At 40.0% G+C, this 25,609-nt stretch overlaps 5 protein-coding genes across 7 annotated transcripts in view; 3 read left to right on the top strand and 2 right to left on the bottom strand.

Annotated features, from left to right (window-relative positions):
• Nucleotides 1-43: 43 nt before the first annotated feature.
• On the bottom strand, nt 44-961 carry LOC145910979 (steroid receptor RNA activator 1-like). The gene is made up of 3 exons (XM_082998208.1): nt 464-961; nt 227-406; nt 44-165 (listed from the first exon to the last, which is right to left on the bottom strand). The coding sequence occupies exons 1-3, from the start codon at nt 959-961 to the stop codon at nt 106-108; spliced, it is 738 nt and encodes a 245-aa protein (XP_082854334.1). The 3' UTR covers nt 44-105.
• Nucleotides 914-2,387, bottom strand: LOC145910978 (elongation factor 1-gamma-like). The gene has a single exon (XM_082998207.1). It carries the CDS (start codon nt 2,310-2,312, stop codon nt 1,059-1,061), a length of 1,254 nt encoding a protein of 417 aa, XP_082854333.1. The 5' UTR covers nt 2,313-2,387; the 3' UTR covers nt 914-1,058.
• Nucleotides 2,388-5,078: 2,691 nt separating this feature from the next.
• Nucleotides 5,079-6,676, top strand: LOC145910419 (RING finger and CHY zinc finger domain-containing protein 1-like). Its single transcript, XM_082997540.1, has 5 exons — nt 5,079-5,356; nt 5,558-5,743; nt 5,817-6,012; nt 6,069-6,152; nt 6,243-6,676. Exons 1-5 carry the CDS (start codon nt 5,148-5,150, stop codon nt 6,336-6,338), a joined length of 771 nt encoding a protein of 256 aa, XP_082853666.1. The 5' UTR covers nt 5,079-5,147; the 3' UTR covers nt 6,339-6,676.
• Nucleotides 6,677-7,141: 465 nt separating this feature from the next.
• LOC145910418 (uncharacterized) lies at nt 7,142-14,761 on the top strand. Of its 2 annotated transcripts, none has more exons than XM_082997538.1 (18): nt 7,142-7,357; nt 7,477-7,671; nt 7,892-8,076; nt 8,270-8,359; nt 8,635-8,780; nt 9,233-9,356; nt 9,415-9,612; nt 9,810-9,937; nt 9,993-10,085; nt 10,145-10,291; nt 10,573-10,759; nt 11,491-11,557; nt 11,676-11,843; nt 12,107-12,309; nt 12,369-12,680; nt 12,780-12,979; nt 13,827-14,027; nt 14,262-14,761. In XM_082997538.1, exons 1-18 carry the CDS (start codon nt 7,283-7,285, stop codon nt 14,675-14,677), a joined length of 3,135 nt encoding a protein of 1,044 aa, XP_082853664.1. In that variant the 5' UTR covers nt 7,142-7,282; the 3' UTR covers nt 14,678-14,761. The 2 variants fall into 2 exon arrangements, with proteins under 2 accessions (XP_082853664.1, XP_082853665.1); XM_082997539.1 differs by having other exon boundaries at nt 7,143-7,357; nt 10,573-10,738.
• An 826-nt stretch (nt 14,762-15,587) lies between these two features.
• LOC145911708 (cytoplasmic dynein 2 heavy chain 1-like) overlaps nt 15,588-25,609 on the top strand; it is a 34,376-nt gene continuing 24,354 nt past the window's right edge. For both annotated transcript variants that reach the window (XM_082999126.1, XM_082999127.1), the window contains exons 1-23: nt 15,588-15,849; nt 15,908-16,051; nt 16,260-16,422; nt 16,575-16,724; nt 16,998-17,111; nt 17,240-17,478; nt 17,932-18,174; nt 18,246-18,365; nt 18,427-18,549; nt 18,853-19,028; nt 19,341-19,536; nt 19,686-19,946; nt 20,204-20,448; nt 20,777-20,992; nt 21,274-21,407; nt 21,893-22,130; nt 22,413-22,596; nt 22,901-23,106; nt 23,270-23,425; nt 23,764-23,875; nt 23,962-24,132; nt 24,707-24,865; nt 25,192-25,415. In XM_082999126.1, coding sequence (XP_082855252.1) covers nt 15,676-15,849; nt 15,908-16,051; nt 16,260-16,422; nt 16,575-16,724; nt 16,998-17,111; nt 17,240-17,478; nt 17,932-18,174; nt 18,246-18,365; nt 18,427-18,549; nt 18,853-19,028; nt 19,341-19,536; nt 19,686-19,946; nt 20,204-20,448; nt 20,777-20,992; nt 21,274-21,407; nt 21,893-22,130; nt 22,413-22,596; nt 22,901-23,106; nt 23,270-23,425; nt 23,764-23,875; nt 23,962-24,132; nt 24,707-24,865; nt 25,192-25,415 — 4,148 coding nt within the window. In that variant the 5' untranslated portion in view covers nt 15,588-15,675. The remainder of the gene's footprint in view (nt 15,850-15,907; nt 16,052-16,259; nt 16,423-16,574; nt 16,725-16,997; nt 17,112-17,239; nt 17,479-17,931; nt 18,175-18,245; nt 18,366-18,426; nt 18,550-18,852; nt 19,029-19,340; nt 19,537-19,685; nt 19,947-20,203; nt 20,449-20,776; nt 20,993-21,273; nt 21,408-21,892; nt 22,131-22,412; nt 22,597-22,900; nt 23,107-23,269; nt 23,426-23,763; nt 23,876-23,961; nt 24,133-24,706; nt 24,866-25,191; nt 25,416-25,609) is intronic.

Consider the following 25,609-nt stretch of genomic DNA (forward strand, 5'->3'; position numbering starts at 1 on the left):
ACTGCCCAGCACAAAACTTTCAAACAAGGTAGTATATGCTCAATTTTATTTTCAAAACAAGCTATAAAGCATTTCATATGTACATAAAATACAAGTGCAAATCATTCAACCATCTTCCTGCAAAACGGTTATAAGTCGTTTAATCCCTGGCATCCACGGGCCAACCTACAAACCACAAGTTTAAAGTAGGTGATCTTAATTCAAAACCACAATAATATGAAAATACCTCTGTAATATGATCACATGTCAGCTGCACATGAATATCCCATGCTTTTTGAAACTTGTGGTTGCATAAACTAAATACAAGCTCCTTCATTTGTTTTATCACATTATCGGAGAGCTCACCTTCTTGCAACATTTTTTCCAATATATCAACTCGCTTTTGTACATCACTTCTGAAGACATCCTAAAATAGATATTTTTTGCTTATCCATCTTTCAAGTTGTTCAGCTTGTTTGTCCACCTTAAAATTGTCCAGAAGTGAGTTCAAGTGAGACATTACATCAAATTCCTGGTCACATTTTAACTCTTTCATGGGGGATGGGGTTGTCTCTTTGGTGTTAATATCGACACTCTGCTCAGATGAGCCAGTACCAGGAACAAAAAAATTGGGCATTTCTGCCTTTTTGACAGGCATTATTTCTGCAGTGGTTTTATGGTCTGCTTGCATAGTAATAGGTGGTGGTTTGTTGGGGTCTAAGATGCTGCTTGTGTGTGTGGATTGATCCTTCGATGCACTTCCTAAATAAGCAACCCTTTTGTTCAGCAAGTTTCTCCGGGATTTCGTTTCTGAATGTACTTGATATGTCAGTTTTGGTGGATCATTCCACCCTGGGCCACCTGGCTGCATTCTTAGTGTAACTACTGATACTTTGCTACTTCCTACAACCTTTAACACACACAAAACTTTTCTGTTACCAATATTTAATTTGATTAACGAATAAACTATCAAAAACCACATATATTTCTACCTTCCAAAGTATTTAACATAATTTAAATTGGAACATTAACAGTTGCAAAATGAAACTTGAATGATTTGTGGTATTGGCAGCAGTCCTTTATTTGTAATCATCGCCGTCTGCAACTTTATAGTTGCCAAAATCTCCTTCCCAGGCCCAAAATTTCTTGATGGTTTCCTTAGTGCTTTCCTGGTCATAGTCCAGCTTATCCCAGGAGAAGATCTCATAGTCAGTTTGCCAATCAGAGCTGCGTTTAAATGCAAGTTCATGTCCTAGCCAAACCCACACACCTTCCATAGTTAACTGTCTGGGGTTCTCTTTGTCTTGTAACAGCAGCATCACTCCGAAGGCATTTTTACGAAGTTTTTCCAAACGCTGCAAAAAGCCACCAATGAGATTCATGCACATGAACTTCACAGATAATTCATCATTATACAGGTATTTGCAGTGCCAAACAGAGTAATCTTCCTTTGGAAATTTTTCAATGAAGTAGTCAAAAGGAATTGGAGGTTTGTTGTTGGAATAGCATTTCTTCCATGCATCCATATCAAAAGAAGGCTTTGGGCAGTCTGCCCATGGGTCAACTTTCTTAGCAGGTTCTGCTGGCGGAGCCTTCTCTGGCTCTTCTGCTTTCTTTGGCTTTTTTTCTTCTTTGGCCTTGGGTTTGTCTTTTGGCTTTTGCTCCTTTTTGTTAGCTTTGCCACTAATTTCGTTGTACTTTTTGGCATCAAATTGTGCCATCTTCGTGCAGAACTCTACATTACCCAAAACAGATTTAAATTCCGGTTGATGTACCAAGGTGGTAAACCAGCGGTTAACATTGGGGAATGGGGCCCTAAATGCTGGTTCAAACACTCCAACATACAACATCACCAACGTACACGCAAGTGAGATATCAGCTTGGGTAATTCTTTCACCAACCATAAATGTGCGGGTCAGTAGGTGGTTGTTGAGCATTTCCATTACCTTTTTAATATCTTCCTTGGCTTTGTCTGTGGCGCCTTTGTTGTATTGCATTATTCCTAAGGTTGGATAAACCCATGTGCAAGCGGCTGGGAGAATTTCGTTGTCAGCCACTCCAATCCATTGCAAAACCTCGGATTCCTTTTCACCCCCTCGAAGCTCTTCACTTCCGACATAGTAGGCAATGGCATTGGGCTCAAAAAGGTTCACACCATTTCCCTCATAGGCTGGTACCTTCCCCAAAGGAAACTTCTTGAGGAAATCTGCAGATTTGTTTGTTTCTCCAACGACAAAAACAGGCAACTCCAGGTTCTTACCACTGAAAGCCGCAGCAATCTGAATTTTTTGAGCTTGAAAATTGTTTGGAAACGTGTACAACTTTCCTGCCATTTTAATTTTTCTGTTTTATAATTTGACAGTGTGACACGTGTAGCATACCACAACTGGTAAGCGAAAAAGGAATTTGTATGGGGGTTTGCGCAATTCGTTTCACGATTTGTTTAATCCGGAACAGTGTAGTTAACATGTAAAACCAGGGAGTCGAACCGCTCGTCATACGGAGTCAGTGCCACTTTACTGTTTTAGCATTTTTCGAAGGACAAAGATGTTTTATTTTTGTGAACTGCGAAACATGTTTTAGAAAAAGGTTTATACTGCTATTTTTGCTGCCAGGCATACTAATTCACCAAAATCGTTCTTCTGGCACTTAAGTTTCTGAAGTTATTTATTTGAAACCGACGTTTCGTCTGCAATCCGGCGAGACTTCCTCAGGATTATGTCAACATATTGCATCAAGCGCATAAACACTAAAACGCAAGAAAAAACGTAAAAAAACATAAGAAAAAAGGGAATAGATGACATTGGCACTGCTTGTGTCGTCACGTGACCAGATGTGTAGCGGAGCCTAACACTTACAAAAACCGCTGGCAAATACACACATTGCTCCTTGTCATTCACGCAATGGTTGTTCTTGTGAATGTGGAGCGTCTCCAGGAATAGATGTTTTGTGTGGTCCTCCTCCATCTCTAGTACTCGGAACTCGTCGAAGTTAATTCGGTGGCCGAGTGTGGCAGCGTGTTTCGCCAGCAGTGCTGTCCTCTGGCTATTCTTCGTTGCAACGTCGCGGCGATGCTCTTTCAACCGCGTCTGCAACGCTCTTCCGGTTTCACCGATATATGCCGGCACGATCGTTTTGCCATATATGTTCCTGTTTTAACAGACACGCTAAGGCGTATGATGTTAGACTATGGTATAACGGTATACACAAAGCCACTTAGAACACTGGGCAGCAGGTTGGTGTCACACCCTATCGAGAAGGATACGGCCCAACCCAAAGGCGTTGTTTATTACATTCCGTGTAAGGACTGCGGTGGAGCATATATCGGCATATATATCGGAAATTGACATATTTTTATTGTGAGTATTCGAATGATTTACTAATACAACCCAGTAATTACTTGGAATTGAAAAACTCAAGCTAATATGCTATTAATCATGCTAACTAGAGTAGACGTTTTGAACACTAACTGCGTTTATCATCTGTACTATACAATCCTACAAGTGGTTATCCTGATGTGAACTGAACACAAAAGTTAAATACCTTTTAATCTGCAATCGTAATTATTGCCTTTTTGCCCCTTTAAAGTTATTGCATCTTTTAAATTAACGCCTAAACTGTCGTAAATTTTGCGTAGTGTTGTCAGATTCCTTGTTAAAAGAACTGTGCACAAATTGCATGTTTGAATAATCCATTAATTGTATGTGGCATGTAAACTTATATAATTTAATTGTATGTGGCAAGAAAACATCACTTTTTCCTAGCATCAATAAATTTAGTAGTAAGAGCAAGACTGTAACGTGTGATAGTGTACGCCGCTTATTACATTGGCGGACAGTGCACAAACTACGCCCTTTGTTGTTTACAAACCAATGTCGGAAAGCGAGTCGATGTCTGATTGGCCAGTCGCGGAACAGGAAATGGGAGCTGGGCAATTTCACCTTTTCAAAAACCGCTCAAACCGGTTTAAAGGTTCGGGTACAGTTCCTGTTCGACTTCCTGGTAATAAGTACGTATTTGCAACAAACAATACTATCTAATGTTAAAAAAAAACGTTTTGTCCGATGTTAGATTTAAATCCGGAAGAACGTACGTTTCCATGCTTGTGAAACATAAAACGTGGTTGCTCTATTGTTTGATTTCGTGAATATTTATTTAAAAACTTTTACAAAACCCTTTTTTTAGGTCGATGTTTAAGGTGGTTTCCTCGCGGCGAATCAGCATCGGATCGCAGCCATCAATTGCACAGGAAAGTACGCAGCCGCGGCCGCGGCCGCTTTGGTCAAAGCAAAAAAACCATCAGAACGAAACCGTCAACGCGATTTGAACGTTTCCTTTGGAAAATAGTGTCCCAAAGACTGTCCGAAAATGATGCAATTCAGAAGTGGTTGGAATCAGTTGCAAGTTGTGTTGTCGCATCATTGTAGGTCTTGTTGATGATCAATCGCACGTGCTGTTGTAGTGAACGGTAAGAAACTATCCTAAGTTTACAGTTATAAATGTAATTATAATACTGATGACAACACAATAACCTCAACCGGAGTTGGCGTTTGCGTTTCGATGGGTTTTGCTTTGGCCAGCACGGCCGGGTGGCCACCTTTCGTCACATGCAGCTTGTCGCAACCCATCACCTCCCAGTGCGACTGGCTGCGATCCTACGACAGACGGTGATTCTCCGTGAGGAAATCACCTTTACATGGGCGCCTGACTCGATAACCTTTGTGGTTTTATCGGTGCCCATGCCATTTCATTTCCTTTTATATTATTCTTTGCGTAGTTGCTTTTTTTTCGCAAAATAAACATGATTTGATCGGTGAACCAATGCCTACGATACCTACAATGATTTTTTAGAGGCACCTGTTATGTTATGTTGTTTGTACACTTTGCAGAAACTGATGATGCCCTTTTCAGAGCGAAATATATTTTTCTGTAAAAAATAAAACATCTTTTAAAGAGCTTTTCGAAAGATTGACTATAAAAAGTTCCGCTCAGCAACTGTAATCATAATACATTAAAAAATACTTGTGTTCACAGTTTTCAGAAAGGAATCAAAATATTTTTTGCAAAAGAAATAAAGGACTACATCAAAACGACGAAGTTATGTGCGTTTAAATATTTTGTCATCGATTTTGATAAGTTTTGCATCATTCTACTGTTGCTGGAAAACTATGGATGTAAGTCCTGAAAATGTAGATAGAACAGCGTATGGTTGCAAACATTATCAGCGACTATGCAAGTTTATCAGCCCATGCTGTCATAAAACATTTTCGTGCAGACTATGCCATGATGAAGAAATAACTTCCCATAAATTGGATAGACATGCAGTGAGCAAAATTGTTTGCAGTTTGTGTGGCTCATTGCAAAGTGTGTCGGAAAGGTATGTGTTATATCTGGTAAAGGTGTGGCAAACTTATTTAGCATTTTCTTACATTGCAAAAATTGTACAACAAAATGCACAGCATATAGGCCTTGGCTAAATTTAGTCATTTCTTTGTATTTTAACATACTAACTAACAATAAAAAGTGTAATACCTAGACTGTATTATATTATGCTTGTAACAGAATATTTTGTGACAAGGTGTGAATCATGCAACATCAAGTTTGGTCAATATTTCTGTGCAACATGCAGACTTTACGATGACAAGGACAAAAATCAGTTTCATTGTCATATGTGTGGTATTTGTAGAGTTGGTGGCAAAGAAAACTTTACACATTGTGTCACATGTGGATATTGCTTGTCAAAAACACTAATGAACAATCATGTGTAAGAACAAAAGCTGTTTACTGAACTATGCAGTTTTAAGATACAACCATGAAATTGTAAATTTATTGCACAGATGCATTGAAGGAAACACCAAACGAAACTGTCCAATTTGCCTTGAATATTTGCACACTTCAACCATTCCTTGCCATGTCCCAACTTGTGGGCATGTTTTGCATTCATCTTGTTATAAAAGTTTATTAAAATCTGGAGATTTTCGCTGCCCAGTATGTGGTACTTCAACTGTATCAATGGAAGAACAATGGAAAATGGCAAGGTTTTGCGTTACATACTTTACTGTCTTAAGATGATATTTTGTGCATTTTAGATTGATGCTGAAGTTGAACAGACTCCCATGCCAGAAGAATACGAAAACCTGAAGCGATGGATTCTGTGTAAAGACTGCCACAAAGTAAAAGTTGTATATTAAACTTTAAACAAATTATAATTATGACGAAGTACCAACTAAAAATTAAGGTACAAAACCTAATTAATATTTCAGGTCTCCGAAGTAAAGTTTCACATTTTTGGAGGAAAATGTAAAGAATGTGGATCTTACAATACGTGCGACACCGAAGCTCCATCAACAGAAGTGTAAGACATTGGGTTCTGTGCTGTTGAGTTGTTTGGAGTCAAGCAACATATTTAAAATGTGATTATTTTGTTTCTTTTTCCTCCTTGCCAATTCTGCAGCACGTATTTGCTTTGCTCGTTGTTACGTTTGGTGGCAACTCTCGTATGGCAGTTCTACAAATTCTTTATGTATATAGTTTGATGGTGTGTTTGTACAAATCACAACGACTGAAATGCATAGACCACAAACCATTAATTGCATCCCAAATATTGCAAGAAAATGTTGCGCACAAGAAAAATGGCTGGAACAACAAACCACATTTCCTGTACGAGGTTTTGTCCAAAATAAATTATTTTCCGAACCGCGTAGCGTGAAACTTCGTTTCTCGAACATGCGTCACGTCTACCTCAGGGAACAAGTTGCAGTTTCGTTTAAAACATGTGAAACTGCTCTCCTGAGAATACTCTCGCCACTCATCGATCAGGCTGACGCGAAGAACGCGTAATTGAAGGTGGATGTTCCCAGCGCCTATCAGGATTACCATTGATAGATACCTTACTTCTTAGATTTAAGTTTTTAGAGAGGTCGAAGAAGACGTGAGCTTCGCGTTGGTGCAGTTTGGTCATTGCTCTGAATTTGTTTGTATTGATGATCAAGATTCCCAAGTTAAAAGATGTCAAAATGTTGTGCGAATTTATCCCAATGAACGCAAATAAAAATAAGAGCAGTGATGCACGACGGGCGGTGCTCAGTCTGACGATTCGCTGAAATACGTCACTGCGGACAAATGTGTTGTGGAAAGGTCCGGTTGTGTTGTTGCTCACTGTATCGTAAAGGAAAGGGTTGATTTTCGTTGTGAAGGTTACAGAGATAATAACTTGAATCAGCATTGCAGAGATGTGCAATTACAAGTGTTGTAGAGTTGATATGTAAAAGGAGATTGTGCTATTTACGTGGACGTCATCGAAATGGAGAATAAACAGAAAAATAATTTGGTTTCATTTTCTGGAAAATGTCGCACAAAGATCGTTTCGGTTTTTCAGGTGAGCGCTGGTCTGCTATGTAGCTAAAAAGCAATCAAATCATGATCAGCATTGTAGCACGAGTAAATGTCCGTAAAACATACATTTAGGTATTTATAATCACGTAATTTCTCATGTAGATCTGTTCCGGTATATTGGGCAACACAATTTTTGTCCACGAAACATGGTTCGTCGTCGTTCCTGCTCTTTTTGCACTTGTTTTGGGAGTTATCGCTTTGGTCAATGCGCCGGCGCAGACCCCTTTCGCATCGGCCATAACAGACATGTTTCTATTGAGCGGAAACTCTCACGAACGGATAAAGACGTTTGAAGACGTAAGTACAATTGCGAGCAAACAAGTGCCTCGGCTTTTTCAAATACTGCCAGAAAATCGATGCATGATCCAATGGATTATTTCATGATGTTAAAAGGCTTCAATTGACGCAAAGGTGCTGAATTTCAGATACAATCGCGCTAAGAGGGCCCGTTACGTGAAATGTTTATTTCTCTGTTTAGTACATTAGAAAACAAACTCCATATTTATCTTCCTGATAGAAATGGTTTGGAAACACCTGGGCTCAGTTGGGTTACAGTTCAAATTCGGGCCATCTTGTTATACGATCAAAGTCCAAGAAGGATTTGCTAACTGACAATGGTATTTCCGAAGTCCTTGCCCTGCACCGACAAATAACCAACATAACTGTCCACGACGAAGTGACAAACAGCACAATAACTTACAAGTAAGTCAAAATAAGTTATCAAAAATGATAATGCCTTTGTGGCAAACGTTTATTATTAACTTACAACAATTTGAAAAATAAAATCAGTATCGATTTGCAATGTTGAGAGAACCTGTGGACGATATACTTGTCCCACAATTATTGCATTTGTGTACATTGATTTACGTTTTCTTATGGATCTTTTACTTGGCAGGGATATTTGCCTCAAACAAGTGAATGAATTTTCCAATTCTACAACCGAAGAATCCTGTTACCTTGACCCGCTATTAGAAATTTTCCTAAGGTATCAAATTTGTTACTTATTCTTATCAAGCGCCAGGTTGTTTATCATCTGCCCATGACAAGCGATTACAAACGTGACAAACAGGGTGGTCGGTAACAAGAAAGACAGGAATTTGTTATTCAAACTTTATCTTTGTCCACCTCAATCGAAGCTTATCGAGTTTTAAACCAACCTCAATTTGCCGCCCTCGCCCTCGCCCTCGCCCCCGCGCGCGACAGTGAATAGTGGAATAATTGGACGTGGCGCAACGGTTTGAAGACATGCATTATTAATAGATCGCGGAACGACAAAACGCTGCAATTAGAAATATTTGTGGATGACAAGGTTGGGGCCGCTTATGCTGAAATGGGTGCCATTGTCGACGACCGTGCTGATTCGACGAGATTTCGGCCAGAGGAAGCAAAGAAAGCCACCAAAAAAAGTCAGCAAAAAAATTCCCATAGCAATCAATTGATTGGTTTATGTATTCAGCACAATTTTTGCATTATATTGATACAATTACGTCGCGATATCGCAATATATGCAGTGACTTGATTTTTGTGATTGGACTTAAACTTGGTATAGTATCGCCATGACCATAAAATATAAAAATCTGCTGCGCGGAATCGCAATAGTTAAATAAATTATAACTGTCGAAAATTACTCACAAATAGTGGTTGACGATTAGCGCCAGTGCGATCTTTTATTTGAAATTTCTCAGAAATATTAATTTCGCCATTACGACATCGTCAGTTTCTACTCTTTGTGAGTAATTTTGCATACCTGACAAGATAGAACAAATCAGTCGGTACCACTTAGCAAAACAGGCTGATTCCCGTTGTCTGAAAGATTTTTTTTTTAATTTTAACTGTTTCGTATTTTGATTGTTTACAGTTTTTCTTGAAAAAAGTGTTGGTCTTTTGGATTACCACAATACACAATTTCTGTCGGCGCGCGCCTTCCACATATCTTATCTTGTACGTGACGAAAACAACCTGACATCTAAACCATCCGTAGCGTGAGTCCCACAATTCTTATAATATATCAAACTTTACAACCATCGTCCATTATGACAGGCTTTGGCTGCAAAAGTTCGAAGAAGCAATCCTAAATTATCATATTGACGGATCGGACATCATCGTCATGACGACGGAAAGCGTTGGTCGACAATGGCAGTCGCTGATTGGTCTTCGGCCCTTGCACGTGATCTTGCTATGTTGCGTAGCTGCGGCACTGTTGGGAATATACATTACCTGCCTAGATGGAGTTTGCCTGTAAGCGACCTTTAAAAGCACTGGACGAGACAAATTTGGTGCTTTACGTAACGCTGATGGATCTTCATATCGATAGGGCGTGTTATTAAGCCATGCATCAAGTAGACGTTGCGCAGTTTATATTAAATTTACATCCCTTGGCGTTTGTAAATTTTTCATTTGACCTTATTGTAATTGCTTCTACAACATGTGCTCAGGGCTTCGTTTTTGGCTCTTTGTGCTGCTGCGTCGTTGGCAATGTCACTCGCAAGCACATATACAATTCACCTTTTATCTATTGGACGTTTGAGCTTCAATTTCGTCCAAGTGGCAGTTTTTATTGCTGGTGAGAATTAGCGTTTGAAAAATTCTTTTTCACCGAATTAAGATTTTATTGCCAGCATTCCAACCTCTCATCCAAGTAAGATTTTGGGACGTCTTGGTTTTCAAAACGCAACAGCAACAACAACAGGACGAAAACAATAAACAACAAGGTATTCAAATGCATTTCATGATAGATAGCGCAAGTAACTAAACATATATTACTTTTCAGACCAAAAGAAATATACGGAACTGTACCAAAAAGCTATGGCTCCGTCGTTCATCATCTACTTGGTTTTTATTGCCACATTTCTAGCGACTTCTATGACTTCAACCCAATTGGACTCCTTCAGACACTTTAGCAGCACAGCATGCGTTGGTAAATCTGTCCCACACTTGCAAAGAAAATTGCTTAAGGCATAAAGATCAGGGATATGTCGAACTGCCGCATACTTTTATTATCATTTTGAATAAATAATGAATTTATGTGTCGGATTACAATTACATTCTGCACGTGCCAAGTACACTGTTACGTCGGCGCCATCTTTGTTCATCATATAATTTGTCGTTTTTGATCGATATAATACTATACACCTTTAGTGCATTCTAAATAAGACATCAAAACATTACATGCTGGAAATTTACTCGTACCTGTTCCAGGTTTTACTTTCAACTTTATCGCCCAAACCACTTTCTTACCCGCTTGTGCGCGACTCTTCGAACGCCATCTGCGTCAGCCAATCAGAACGCTTCGTGAAATCGTGACGCGATCCCGCGCCAGGTCTCTGTCGTCGGAAGCAGAAGAGAGAGTTCTCCTGGAGGAAAGGTCCGTTTACTCTAAAGCGACGTGGGTTATATTTAGATTGACCGATCGCGGAGACTGTTACAAGACAAGCATCAAACATTCATGAGTAGTTTCGATTTCTTCCCGCTTAGTAGGGAAAGTAGCTGCTTAGGGCGGAAGGCGTTCGGTATTTGTCCGGGATGATTTTTATTACGCCCCTGGTTTATCTTTTGTTCGACTCCGTTCGCTCTGACGCGCATTACCTCTGACAGGAGGGTTGTTTTGAATCTTCCTTAGCGTAATGGTATCTCTTGCGAGCTGTAGACATTACTCTTACCCTATATCACTGGCGTAAATATGATCAACTGTTGGTGCTTGCGACGAAGCATTAGTAGTTTTAAACGCAATATATTGATCGCATTTAAATCTAATACGCGGTAGGTGGTACTTCGCATAAGATCAATGAGACAATATTGTCGTACAACTACTTAGTTTGGACGAGATTTTGAAACACTTCAATGTATAAAATATAAAAAGCGCTCTCCTATATAGTGATTTCCTGTCAAGTGACGATCACTTGTCATGTAGTAGGTTTTTTGCCACCTAACCTTATTTGGACATACGAATTTATTTTCGATTTTAGTCTGCCCTTTACTGTCGGAATTAGCACCATGATATTGATGACACAATCATATGACAAAGGGTTTTTGAAAATTCGTCAACCCAATGTGATAGTCTTGAAAAAATTTGGAAGATACGGCTTAATTACTAAAAAACTTTTTGTGTTACATCAGGCCCTCGGACGCAAACTCGCGAAAACGGTCATCCCGTAAAACGAAGCAACGCCAACCGAATATGCAGGTATACCAATCGACTTTACTTAAACAAAAAGCTATGATATTCAAAAAAAGTGGGTAATTAAAAGGCAATTTTTTTAAGGCTTACACAAATTGTAGTCTAACTCTTTCTTCCTTCTTAGAGGACGAAGAAAAAGTTAGCGGACATAATGAATTCGTACTTTCGTGGCATTGTAACGAATTACGCCCGTCCCATCACGATCCTATTCTACTTGACTTACGTGTCTTTTGGGTACGTCGGCTGTCTTCACTTTACTGAGATGATCGAACCTCGCATGTTGCTGTCTCCCGTGAGTATACGGCAATTATCCTTTTTAATTGATCTGTTGGTGCGATTGGCAAGCACGCTATTTATCGGACGTAACCGAATGTGACGTATTGTCAATGTACGGACTTATATGCTCTGCTCTCTGGAAACCAATATGATGAGTGTGTTACCATAACAATTTAAGACATACCTGTGGGTTTAAACACGTAGTTTCGCGATTGGGACAACTTTCACGCTTAATGCATTCATGTACACGTTAGTTACATTGACTGTCTGTCGTTTCAGAGAAGCAGTGCCTACAAATACTTGGACTCGGCTGAAAATGATTTCAAGCCGTTCGGTCCGCGGTTTGCTGTTATTGGACAGTTTCGTGGTAACCCTTGGCAGCTGGAAGTCCTGCAGGAGCTTTACCACATTCACCTCGGTATCTCGTCGTCACCGGCTGTTTGTCAAGGTTTAAAAGAGAACTGGTTGGGTCGTTATGTATGGTAAGACTGTTCTGTAAGTGCACTGTTTCAAGCACAATAATAATTACCTCTTTTTTTAGGCACGGCACACATGAAGAAATGTCGCAGTTCCAAGAGCAGCAACAACAGAACTATGACAGAATGTCTGGATATGCGTTTGATTTTGTGGACGGTGCCCTCGAGCCGCTGGGCGTAGAAACGGAGGAAGTATTTCGCCTTGAACAGATTCCGGAGTATGAGGACTGGCGCGGCATTTGGGTGAACTTTACCGAGACCTACGAATTCAAGTCGAATTTTGCCGCAGATATCGTATTCGCTGAACCAGCCTCACTCTTGACCACGGCAAATGTTAATAGTGACGCACTCGAGGGCGTGCCATTAATAAGTTTTAGGTATGCAGTCATGGTATCATTTCTATATATTTTATCACGTAACCGACTGTAGTATGTTGCGCAACATGCTGGTCTTTCCTCAAAATTGTGAACTTGTAGGTGGATGTACGAAATAAATGACACAGTGCTGCCTGGAGAAAAACGGGCTTTACTGGAATGGTTCGACCAACTTGTCGAGCAAAGGAATCCAGTCATCGTCCCTCAGCTGTTTATCCACTCATATGAACTTGACTGGTGGAGAACGATTGATGCGAAGGCTTTCGACAGTGCAATATTGACCCTTTTAGCCTTCGGCGTGGGTAAGAATTTAATGAGGCTTTTAATTTGGTTTCGGTGTCGTGGTTTATTGTTGTTGCATGGGCTCAGGTTTATCTGCGCCTGTGGTTTTCAGGGTGGTCGATATCGACCTGGGATTGATAGCTGCCAGAGCTGTTTGGATTTTTTTTGCAAGAATGCATATTAGCATAGTTGCCTCTTTTGCCTTTTTGCTTTATGCGCGCGTGACTATTTATCGCCGTGTGGGCGTTTTTACTTCATTATCCTGATGAAGGTTTGTTGTATAACAACCGAAACGTCGAACAAACAAGTTTTTCTTTTGCCAGACGAGCTTTTCATTACTAAATGCATATTAGCAGTATGATTTTGTGTCTGTAAACAGTTCAATTAAAACTTATACACATGACACTACTTAAGTTTTTTTAGTTAGTGGGGAAGTCTAGTTTTTTTGTAATGAATGCATGGATTTACATAACTGCCAATTATTGTCGCTATAGTATCGGGCAAAGTCTTTCAAAAAAGAGTTATCGCACGCCGGTTCATAAATCATTAAGACAACACCATATTCGAACAAGATTAACAAACTACGTGACCAAAGGTTAATCTGGGGTCACGACCCATGGATAGTTTGACATTGAGCTAAACCCTAAATCTTAAAATTGCTTCCAAACAATAAATGTCAAGATGATACCTAAAATTGAAAGCGTGCATGGTAGGCCATGCGGAAAGCCATGCTTGTAATCCCTGGTATTATGATTTCCCTGTGTATTTCTCAGCGCCCCCAACACTTGACAATCTTTTTATTTACTGAACAGCGTAACACACATTGCTCTTAACAACGGAATATATATCATAATGTGTTTGTTTCAGTCACTATCGCTGCAAATTTGTTCATGAGGACAGTTTGGCAAACCTTCTTCTCTACTCTCATGTCGGTTTCTGCATCGTTTGGAGTCAGCGGTTTTCTCAGTTTTAATCGTATTGGCCTCGACCCGTTTACCCTGCCGTGTGTGATATTCGCCCTTCCGTACACCAATGCTCTCACTTATGACCTGCTCGATGTATTTACAAGTAAGTCGCTTGTTTGGATTTTTCAACTTTGACAACACACCGTTCTTAAAAACAATAATCTGTTGGGCAAGATATGTGTGTAGATTTTTAGCCTTAGCTTCACATAAAATGCTCCGTGATGTCTTTGTCTTTGGTTATCAGACTTTAGTTCGGTTAAATTCGGCTTTGAATAAGCGCCAACAACAAATGTTATATGAGTGTTGAATGGTTTACAGCATACTTTTTATTTGCCAGACGGAAAAGGAGGCGGACGTTCAAACTGGTCCCAAATTGCTCTGCGCACTGTCGCCGCTCCCAACTATTATTGCTTGCTTATGCTGGCGTTTTCTTTGCTCGCTTTGCTCACAAACGATTTCTATGGTTTCCAAGCACCGCTGATTAGCATTGCCATTCTAGCGCTTATCACCGCCATCCATGTATATTTCTTTTTGCCGGTCATACTCACCATTTTTCCGCCGACCAAAAAGGAGACCAGAGGACTGCCGGACTCCAAGGGTGGCCGCATGTCCGCGCAGCCAAGTATTCGTGCCGTCACAGACTCCAGACCGCATTTGCACGCAAGAAGGTATTTTTACGATTCGCAGCGAGCCATAAGCTTCCAGTCCGAAGATGACCCAGACGGGCGCATAGAGCACATAACTTGTTTGTAGTTTGTGTTATACAGCTCCCGAATGCGATGTTATTGAATGTTTTGTTTATTTTTTCTCTTCCGATCAATTTTGCGAAATACAAGTGTGGAGTCCAGTGTTGGACATTGAGGATAAAGGATTTTGTGTGTGTGTTTGAAAGATTCTGGTATTTCAAGTATTTGCGTTACGTAGAGTTGCAAAATTTTAATTTACTAGATTTGTGGACTAAAGAACAAGCGTGTTCCCAAATATTATAGTACTGTTAACACCGCGTTTGCTGATTAGTGCCCGTGTGTGAAATATTTTAATTTCAGGTTGGTTGATTAACAATGACGTGCGACCAAAGTTCATAACGAACCGAAAGTTAGAGAAAATAAAACCTAAACCGTCCATTTAGCTTAATATTTCCTAAAAATGTATTTAAGTGGGGCCAGGAACTGTCAGTTCAGTTAATGCTATGTGGATCTAAATGCCTGCATCACTAAATTTATTTTTTAAAAACGTAAGGAAAAAATGTAAAAAAGAAAGCATGTCGAAATAAAATCCGCAAACTATTTGTTTTCAAACATGGAAATAAAACATTTGCACTGAGTGACGATGTTACCGTAATTGTAGCGGTTGCCGCAAGAATGCGAAAAGCGATAATACAATGAAATTCATGAAAGCTGTTGCTTCACGGTAGTTGTGTATTTTTGCGGTTGTTGGAAACGTAATGATTAGAAAGAAATAGTGTCATTGTAAATAACACCAATCATGAGTTTTTTTTATGTTATCTACTAAAATATAACTGAGTATTCAAAAGGTAATTAATGGCAGCAAACCTAAGACCTATAAGAGTCAGGTTTTTTAAAGTGATTAGCTTTTAAAATTAACAGTTTTTCCGAAACATAATCACTTGGTGCAAGTACTTCAGTTCTACTTTTTCAGGTGGTTTTTATGGTTAAATTATTTCTGATATTAAACCATGTAATTGGTTTGCCTGTGTTCCTTTGTATCATTAAGCTATACTTTGAAAAACAATGGCTACAGATGAAAGAAAAAGCTTTCTGATTCAATTAATCAGTCAAACTTATGGAAACAACAACTTGAATATTCAAAACTTAAAGGAAACTAACTCATTTCTTGACGATGGCAACTCTATGACATTGGTTATTTCAAAAGATGCTGCAAAGAGTTTGCATGTTTCCAATGTGGTGAGTATATGTGGGCATAAATAAAAGTATTATTGGTAAAAATAATGTGTGTTTGCAGTTTACCAGTGATGCCAGCACTGAGAGTGCACTGATATTCTTCAAGTTGCGCCCAGAGCCGATCACAATGCAGAATCTTCATTCAAATGTTTTGATGACAACCATGCCTGATCCCGTCAATGGGCTTTACCACATGGTGCAAAAGGTGTGGCCCAGAACGTTTAAGTGTTTCAACTCTAAAATAAACTCATCATGTGTTTGCTTTGTGTATTTACTTTCGATGAATATTACTTAGTATATATTTTATTTTTAAATGTGAAGAAGGTCTGTACTGAAATCACTTGTAATTTACTGCATAATGTAATTGTAAACCCATTCAGTTTGCCAAGTAAACATTTTGTTTTTTTAACAAGGTATTTGCGCCAAGTTTGTTGAAAGACACCACCAACCGCGGTGTAGGACAAAACGTCCACAAACTCTTAGGGGATCTTGAAAAAAGCTTGGGCGGGGTTCTAAGAAAATCTCAATCAGGCCTAAACTCCTCAAGCAAGAGATCATCTGACAATGACTTCTCAGGTTAGTTGTTGGTTGATGCATTCATCAGACCTTAGGAAATATATGCATTTAAAACTATTTGTTGACCATTGTTATGCCAACACAAACAACCCACCATTATGAAGCGATATTGTGTTGGTGATTGTGATTCCAAATAAAGTTTAACTGTGCAGGCATTTTTACTCCGCTGGATGAATGCAGATACTGGGCTGACATGACAATATCTGGAGCTCGACTGGAAGATCAAGAAAGGTCGCAACATTTCTGTGATTTACTGAAGCCGGTGGAACAGCAGTTTACCACTTTGGAGACCATGGCATTAAGTATAACCTTTGTCTGTTTTAAACAGACAGATGACTCAGGATTATATATAATATTTTGTACTAATCCGATACTGAGTCTCTGTTAGCCATAGACACCATACAGGCGATTCAAAGAAATCAAACTCTCCTTTGTCTGTTTTATGTTTTTTTTGTATGCAATTTCTTGACAATATGATTCATGTTTGAATGTTACGTTTTAATGTGCCAGAAGAACAGACTATTAAAATACAATGTGCCTGGCAGCAACAGAAACATTATGATTCATGTTGTTAGGCGATGCTTTGGAAGTAGTGGAAATCGTGCATGACAGTCTTGACGATCTGTGGAAGCAAACAGAGCATGCCGAATACCCGGAAGAAAGAATGGTCAACCTCTTCGACGTTATTGGTAGCCTACTAGTTCATACACTCATTATCTTATCTTTATGATTTTGCTTTGACCTTAAAATGGTGTGTTTTCAGTTTTGAATACGATTTCGTGTGTATTTTTCTTGCAACTATCCAATTGACCTGCAGGGGACGAGTTTTGCCGTTTCGCGCAAAAACGCCTGGAAGGTGATTTTTCCTCCATCTGGGAAGGGTCGTTTGCGGCGGTCAGGGAAGCTTTACGTGAGGCGATCAAGATATGCGAGCGGTGGACGTCTACGTGCGAAACACTGACCTCCCGCCTGTGGAAGCAATACCCGACCCACCAGTGGAAGAGCGGAAAGTACAAGCCGAAAAATGTGGCGAAAGTTTCTGCCCGATTTCAAGAGGTGAAAAAGTTGCGCTAAAATTCTGCAGACAGTACACACTGTTTCGACCAGTCAGATCTCATTAGTGGCCAGATAACTACCCAGACATACACTATTTCACTTCGTGGCTGACCCTGCAGTCGTCGTCGTTCCGGTGGGTACCAACTAGGTACAAATCATCAGAGCCGAACACACGAAGAAACTGCATGTGAACCAATAATGTTGTGAGCTTTGTGTCACATAAATCATGACATTTCTGATTCTTCTGTTATTAAGTACGTGGCTGTACAAAATAAAAACACTTTTCCAAAGGAGATGAAAATAGAGGTGGTGTTTTATTCCACGTTCTGTGCACGTTGCCTGTTTACCAAGGCTTGTATCCCTTGGATTTGAAAGAAACTTTTCTGCTTACTATGAACAATCATTATATTCACCTCAAGTAAATTTCAAAAACAACCCATTACTTGCACGTAGATATGCGAGCTTCGCATCGTACACGAACACCTCATGCGACTACTCTCATCGTCAGAACGCGACCGACTATCGGCCGCTGACAGCCTGACAAACACATTCAACAAGGTGGGAGCTCTCCACTACAACCCGTACACCGAACCTATGTGGCGGTCGGCGGTGGCAGCTTACGAAAGGGCGATGAACCCTGCTGAAGATGCCGTATCTGAAAAACTAAAACGTAGACTCAAAGATTCGTCGGGAAAGGTGGGTTTAGGTTGCCATATGTCTGCGCATGGTTTTGTAAACGCGCTTTAAACTTTACAATAACTTTGCAGGTACATCAGCTGCTACATGAGTTCCAGCGTTACAAGGAATTGATTCGGCGTCCAAGGATCAGCCAAGCGCTCACAGCGGAACGCGAGACGCTCCTGGGTCTGCTGACCAATTACGCAAAAGTAATAAATACCCTTTCTAGGCAATTTAACACGTGTACTATAACCTAAACTCTTCCGGCAGAGTCTAAGGAGCGAGTTTAAGCAGAGGTCACGTGATGGAGCTCCTAGCAACGCGCACTTAAACGGAAAGAATCTCTCGGATGTTGTAAGCAACATTATCTGGATCAAACAAATGGAGTCGAAGGTAAAATATTTAATGCACATTTTGTATTGTGAGAACCGCAATGGAATGACACAGATTGTAACTGCCATGGTTGACGCTTTTTGTTTGCCGTGGTTCATCGACATTTATATTGACTATTTTTACTGCGACTTCGTATTTGTAGGATGCAAAAACTCACAATTTACAAAACATATAGAAAAACAGCTTTTGCGAACTAACAACTCCTCCTGTAACAGGAGATTCCAACAATGCAAACTTTCATTTATTTTCCGAACCATACTGAAACTGGCGTTAAACGTTATTGGTTTTACCTTTTATCCCAAGATGACGGAGGTACTAAAAGCGACCACAAGCCTCCTGTCTTCACTTCCTAACGTTGAGCGACTGAAGGACGCGTGTGTGAAGTCACGTGATGAGATGGAAGCCTACAGACAGGAACAGTTCCAGTCGTGGTCGGAATACATGCTCTCGGCCCTCAACGATCCCTCGGACCCAGTCAGGTTAATACACAAACTATAACAGTTTTTACGTTAGCTCGGCATGTTCGAGTATGCTTTAACTTTTATTTGAATATTCGGACCAGTCCAAAAGGTTTAGTCCATTGATCCAAATGCTCATTGGTACTTATCGATCCATATGAAACTTGCAAATTACAGAAATGGATATATAATGTTTCCGTTAGCCTAAAAATATTTCCGTATAAAAAACACATTGTGGGATGTATTCTTTCCTTGCGAATTAAACCATAAAATTCCTTCTATATAACAAGCTACTTTGGCATTGTAATGGAAAAATGTGTTTTGCATCCACAGTTTGCAAAACAGCAGCAAGGTAATGGAGTTGGATCATCACGACGGTCGACTCTCTGTACATTATTCTGACCGCACAGTGTCGCTGTTGAGGGAGACCCGACAGCTGGCCGGTCTCGGGCATCGCATTCCACCCAAGCTTCAAACAGCTGCGACGCAAGCTCAGAAATTCTACAAGCACGCTGTAATACTGAAGCAGGTGAGATCATCTTTACATGCTTATGGTTGTTGAAGGTAGATTGCAGCTGGAAACTGACAAACATATATATGTAACTGTTGTCTTTTTTTATTCCTTGTGAGTGGTTTATGCCCAAAACAGGTTTTCACATTAAAGAAATATTTCGTCAGGTGGCGCACTTCTACAACACCATCGACCAACAGATGATCCCAAGTCAGCGACCTCTCATGCTCGAATCCGCTCTCAACTTCGAGCGCATCATCAAAAAGCCGAAGGCAGCATCCAAGGTATCGGGCGAAGGACGCGTTCACATCACGTGGGACAAAGAGGCGGACCTGGAGGAATATATAGGGAAGCTACAAAGCGCCGCTGACAAATTGACCACTGAGAATAGGAGACTCAGAAAGCAGCACACTGTTATTTGTGACAAGGTAGGTCGTGTGTAGCCATTTGCAGGGATATTTTTACTGTTTGGTTCTTGTATTTTTCTGCAATGATTACTTTGTATTAATTTGCATCTCTTGTTTTTTTCATGCAAATACGAAAAAGTGAAATTCAACACTGATGAACCAAAAAATAGTGAAAGTCACAGACCTTGACCGTTGATTGTATGGATTTTTTTTACTGTTAATAATAAATTCTAAACTGAATGATGAAAAATACGTATTAGCAAACTTCTGGATTTCAGGTCTTAACCTTGATGGGAGTGGACTTGCTACGCAACCAACAGCGCTGGAAGGACTCGCTCTCGGAGATCCGCAAGATCATGAGTGACATCCAGCGGCGAGAGGCCGGTGGGGATGCCACCGCTGTGAGGGGCTGGAGAGCGCATTGGAACCGTCAGATCTACAAGGCGCTCGAACATCAGTATCAGCTTGGACTGGAAGCACTTAACCAGAATTTGCCGGAAATACGAGTCGACTTGACTTTCAGGTGGGAAATCAGTTATGTTGTCATTGTTTAAATCCGATTTTACTTATTTTCCCTGTACTTTTTACACGATTGTTTTTGCTGACGCATTTTCCAACGAAACTGTGTAGTTTTAAGTTTAAAGGCATGTAAAGGACACGATATACTTCAACAGGAAACGATTTGTCATGGCGTCAAGTATGGCTAATGTACATTTTTCTCTTTTTAACATTTTTGCAAACTCACATGCATGAAGACTCTATGAGAAACATTGACTATAGCTCTTTTGCGCATATAACATGTAGACTCTCTTTTCAGCAGCTTTCAGATTTTAAACACGATTTCTTTGTAGACAAGGTCGGCTGCAGTTTCGTCCAGCTTTCGAAGAAATCCGGGCCAAGTTTTATCGTGAGATGAAACGTTTTATTGGGATTCCCGGACTCTTCCGTGGTGTGACGGAGAGTGGAGACGACCCTGTGGCGACCGGACAGGTCGTGTTTCCGAATATGATTGACAGGAATGCCGAAAGCTTCTACACAATCTACAGCAAGTCCGAAGACTTGTTCAGGTAGAGTGAAGCCCATAGATATATAGAAGATAAATTGAAAATACCTGAAAATACAAAAATATGTAATGTTTCGGGTTTGACGTGCCAATATCCTCAAGGCTAAAGAAAAGGGACAGGCCTTTAACTTGTGATTTCTACGTTTGGATATTTCGAAATTGATATTTCTACTTTTAAATAAAATTAAAATAGTACCAACGCTGATGTTATCTTACCTTATTTTTGAGCCCAGTGAAAGAAACCTGGACTTTGAAAATTTAGAGCTGTACTTTTGTACTTTCCAGGCGCCTTGCAGCAGTGAAAGCTCGCTTTGGCGAGTGGGTGGTTTTGGGAAAAATTGATATCGATGAGTTGGTGGCAACACATTGCCAAACTTACGATGATTATGAGCGAAACTTCAAAATGGTGAAATTGAAAGGTGAGTCGCATAAGTGAACAATTTATTACTAATGTTTTATTATTGTAAAATCAAGAAACTACAAGCCTGCAGCGCCGTGGCATGTTTGTTCGGTCAATTGACGACATTTTGCAACTGCTGGTAAAATTAAGGCAATTTGTGTATGGCACAATAATTTGAAAAATATTACTTTATTTTTGCCTAGGGCATAATAAATAGGGCCTATTTATTTGTAGGTATGTTTGTCATAAAAGTTATCAGCAATATAGCACGTATCTTTATTGAGGACAGTTATACATCATCATCAACTATGGAAATGCACATAATTTTTTCACTATAAAGCATTTACAAAATCTATTGAATGAGCGATACAAGCTAAAGGGAAATTTCAATGTTTAACGACGTTATTTTTTTGCCATTCTGAAGCTTTAATAAAAGGAACGATTGTCCTTCAATCCCTTTAATCATTAAATTAATTAATTTGTTTGCCCTTACAACTTGTTTAGGCAAAGAAATCGAGAAGCTACCGGTGTCGGAAAAGGTCGATTGTCTGACCGTGTCTACGGCGCCCGTGAAGAACGCGATCGACGACCAACTCCAGAGGCTGTTCGACGCCCTTGTCGACTCCCTGCGCAATCGACTCACCCGCGATGTTGAAGAACTAACTGCGTTTGTTAACGCGGCAAGCGACTCGCTACAGACGATGCCCCAGACCATTCACGAGATCGGTCTTGCCAATGCCAGGTTGGTTGGTGTCTTTACCTTGCTGTTAACATTTTTAAATCCTTCCTTGAAAGCGGCATATCCTTACATGTTGTTAAATTTAAAGAGTATTTTAATGTACTGTATCGCAAAATCACACCATAGAAATTATGTTGAGAACAACCATAACTGCGAACTGTTTTGTTGCGAAAACATTTAAACCCAAGTCAGATAGCCGCTCAATTAGCAAACAATATGACCATTTCCCTATTTTAAAGTTAAATTATTGATTAATGTACTTTTAAGGTTACCTTATATTCACAGACACGCGGAACTGAAGGAAAATATGCCAACACAACAGTCGAGATTCAGCGCGGCGGAGAAATTGGATGGTTTGTTGAGGAAGATGTGTGGTGAAGGAGTTGGCAATAAATTATCAGCACTGAGGTCAAGATGGGATTCACTCGATGTTATGGTGGAAAGTCACCAGGAAGTCATACGTGGACAGGTTTAAATGTTGTGTTGGTTAAGAAAGACTATGTGTTATTTGGGCAATGATGCGTACGATTACCCCTTCAGAAGAATGTCAACGAAACGATAAAAAAGTAAAAAAAAAATATTATCGGATTTATGTTCTGGAACATTCTGAAAGTAACATTTGCATCTTGTTTGTTTCCTCATCAATATAAATTTAACAATATAGGAGGTATTGCAGTTTCTCTTATATATCTCTTCTATAAACAATAAGCACCACTGTGGCATATAATTTCGTAAGTGTCCAACCAAAACAAGTGCGTTTTTCTCTGTCGCAGATTTCGGTGATGAAAAGCGGGGTGCAGTCTCGCGTCGAATCGTTCGTGGCCGAGTTGGACAAATTCGCCGCCAGGTGGCACCAACTCAAACCCGGAAATGACGTCATCGAGTCTGGCGACAAAGCAAGGCTCGCCGAAGCTGTTAAGGCTATAAAGGAAAGAAAGGAGGAGTTTGCTGAACTGAATCAAACCAAAGAACAATTGCTGTGAGTTCGACGATGTTTTTGCCTGATAATATTTTGCCTAAAAGTCATGAATGTTTGAACCTAAACTTATCATTATATTGTTTTGACGGTTTAGGGTTCATGAATAAAAAATGGTGTATTTGATACAATTTTTGACCCTATTTCTCTGTACCTTGTATATTAGGATGGAGTGTCAACATTTCGAATTACCGGCACCAGATTTCAGTTTGGCCGAAGAAATTCGCGTCGACCTTGAAGAGCTCGAGGTCACGTGGCTTCTGTACGAGGACTTCCATTCCGGTTTGATAGATATGTCCCAACAGGACTGGATATCCTTCAGGTGCAGTTTGTTCCCACGGATTGTTCACATGGCTTTTGTGTTGCTTGTCACCATTTGGTTCATTGCGTAGGCGAGTTTTCGACCGTGTAGGGTCGCCCAATACTACACTAAAAATTGTATTTATTATTGATGCAATTTAATTTGCTTTAATGGCTGGCTAAAGTTTTTTCGGTAAAAAAACGTTATGAACACACGTCAATTTATCCGAAAAACATTTTCTTGCTAAGCAACTTACGGTATTAGATAACTTATGGATGAATGGATAACTTTCCTGGCCTTTTCAAAACCCTGCTTGAATGAAAAAAATCTCTGTTTAAACTAAATTTTGTTCAATACAGATCGAAAACCCACACATTCGAGGAGTTCTTATTGTCTTGGGACGACCGCCTACGCAAGGGAGATACAACAATGATGACGGTGAAATTGCTGAAAGACATTTCAATCTACAAGGTTTGTCAGTAAGGTTCCACAAAAGAAAAGCTGAAAACCAATATTTATTTCGTTGCATTTCCAACAACAAAACCCTTTGCGCGCAGGACATGGTTCCGGCGTTGAAATACGTCAGGGGCGAGCATTTGTCACATGACCACTGGCTCGACCTGTTCCGCTTGATTGGCTTGCCACGTGGCACCACTTTGGAGAGACTGACCTTCCAAGACATCTTGGCAGTTGCACCAAGCATTGTCAACTGCGTCACAGAACTTAAAGTAAGTGTATTGCAATGTGTCCTTTAATTACGCAATGCACAGAAAGTTCTAAACTTTTTGCAATAGAGTTCTTTGTTCAAGATTGTGCATCAATAAATTATTTTACGCCATAAACAGATAATTGCTCTGGCCTGACAAAATAACAAATGTATTAGAGAGAATTTGTTTCCAACCTAATGGTATTAATGGGGTTTGAGTTATGGATAGTATTTCTCTAACCTATAATCTACGTGTACAATTTTCGTGTTTTGTTGCGTTGTAGTGTTAAAATTTGACCACCTACGATTTACATATTGTAATGAAAACTATATTTAACTTGAAATTTTGTCGGCTAGGAAATATGCTATGACTTTGTCATGTTAGAGCATCTGACAAAGCTTCTTATTAATCTTCGTATCAAATACATTTAAATTTTTGATGTGTTTCCTTACGTTCTGGTATATCTGTATATGCCTACAATTGTCGGATTTTATTGCGTTTTAGTGTTCAAATTTGACCAAATAATTGATACAGTCACACTGTCATCTTTTCGCACATACTCATACAAAGTGTACATTGATTTGTTGGCGACCAGGAACTCAACAGTCGAGCTCAAGGTGAAGTTTCAATCAGGGAAGCTTTGCGTGAATTGGAGTTATGGGGAGTTGGCGCCACTTTCGTTTTCACTGATTACCAGGACAGCAACAACGCCACCATACGACTTATCAAAGAATGGAAAGATTTACTCAACGAGGTGTGTGTGTGGATGACTCGCGAATTTGCCCATTTGTGCACTCACCACAAGCATGGCACTTTATAGACTTAATGTATTGACTTCCAAACGTGAAGTCTCTTGAGAGTAGCTGATGAATAATAGTCCTTTAAAGCACTATTTTCCAATCCCTATCCTTATGTGACCATGATGACTTGTGGTATAAATTTCATGGCCACTGTCTCCGTAACTATGCTACACTTTCTTTTTAAATGTTGTTCAAGCTTTTATTTCAAATAGCTTCTTGTCCCACAGGTGGTTAAGAAACTCTGCTCTAAAACCAGTTTAAAACTTCTTCTGTCCACCAGGTGGGCGACAACCAGTGCCTGCTTCAGTCGCTCAAGGACTCGCCCTACTACGTCGGCTTCGAAGATAAGGCTGGGGTGTGGGATCGAAAACTGGTGGAACTCGACGAACATCTGCGCCAGATTAACGCCATCCAGCGGAAGTGGGTTTACCTGGAACCGATTTTTGGTCACGGGGCTCTTCCTCGTGAACAGGGTCGATTCTCCCGAGTAGACGGCGAATTCAGGTGGGTGATTTATGGCATTCTTGGTGGGTCTTATGTTGGAATATACACTAATATGAAAAACAGACGAAAGTTTTTTGAGTTGTTTTCTTTCAAAACTGTGTTTACTACTGAAGAACGCTGTTCGAGTGTAATAACCATCACCAACATATAATCCTGTTATGATGTGGTTACTGTTGGCCTATAGTAATGTCACA

This window comes from Ascidia mentula, chromosome 8 (genome assembly GCF_947561715.1).
Source record: "Ascidia mentula chromosome 8, kaAscMent1.1, whole genome shotgun sequence".
Taxonomy (NCBI): Eukaryota; Metazoa; Chordata; class Ascidiacea; order Phlebobranchia; family Ascidiidae; genus Ascidia; species Ascidia mentula.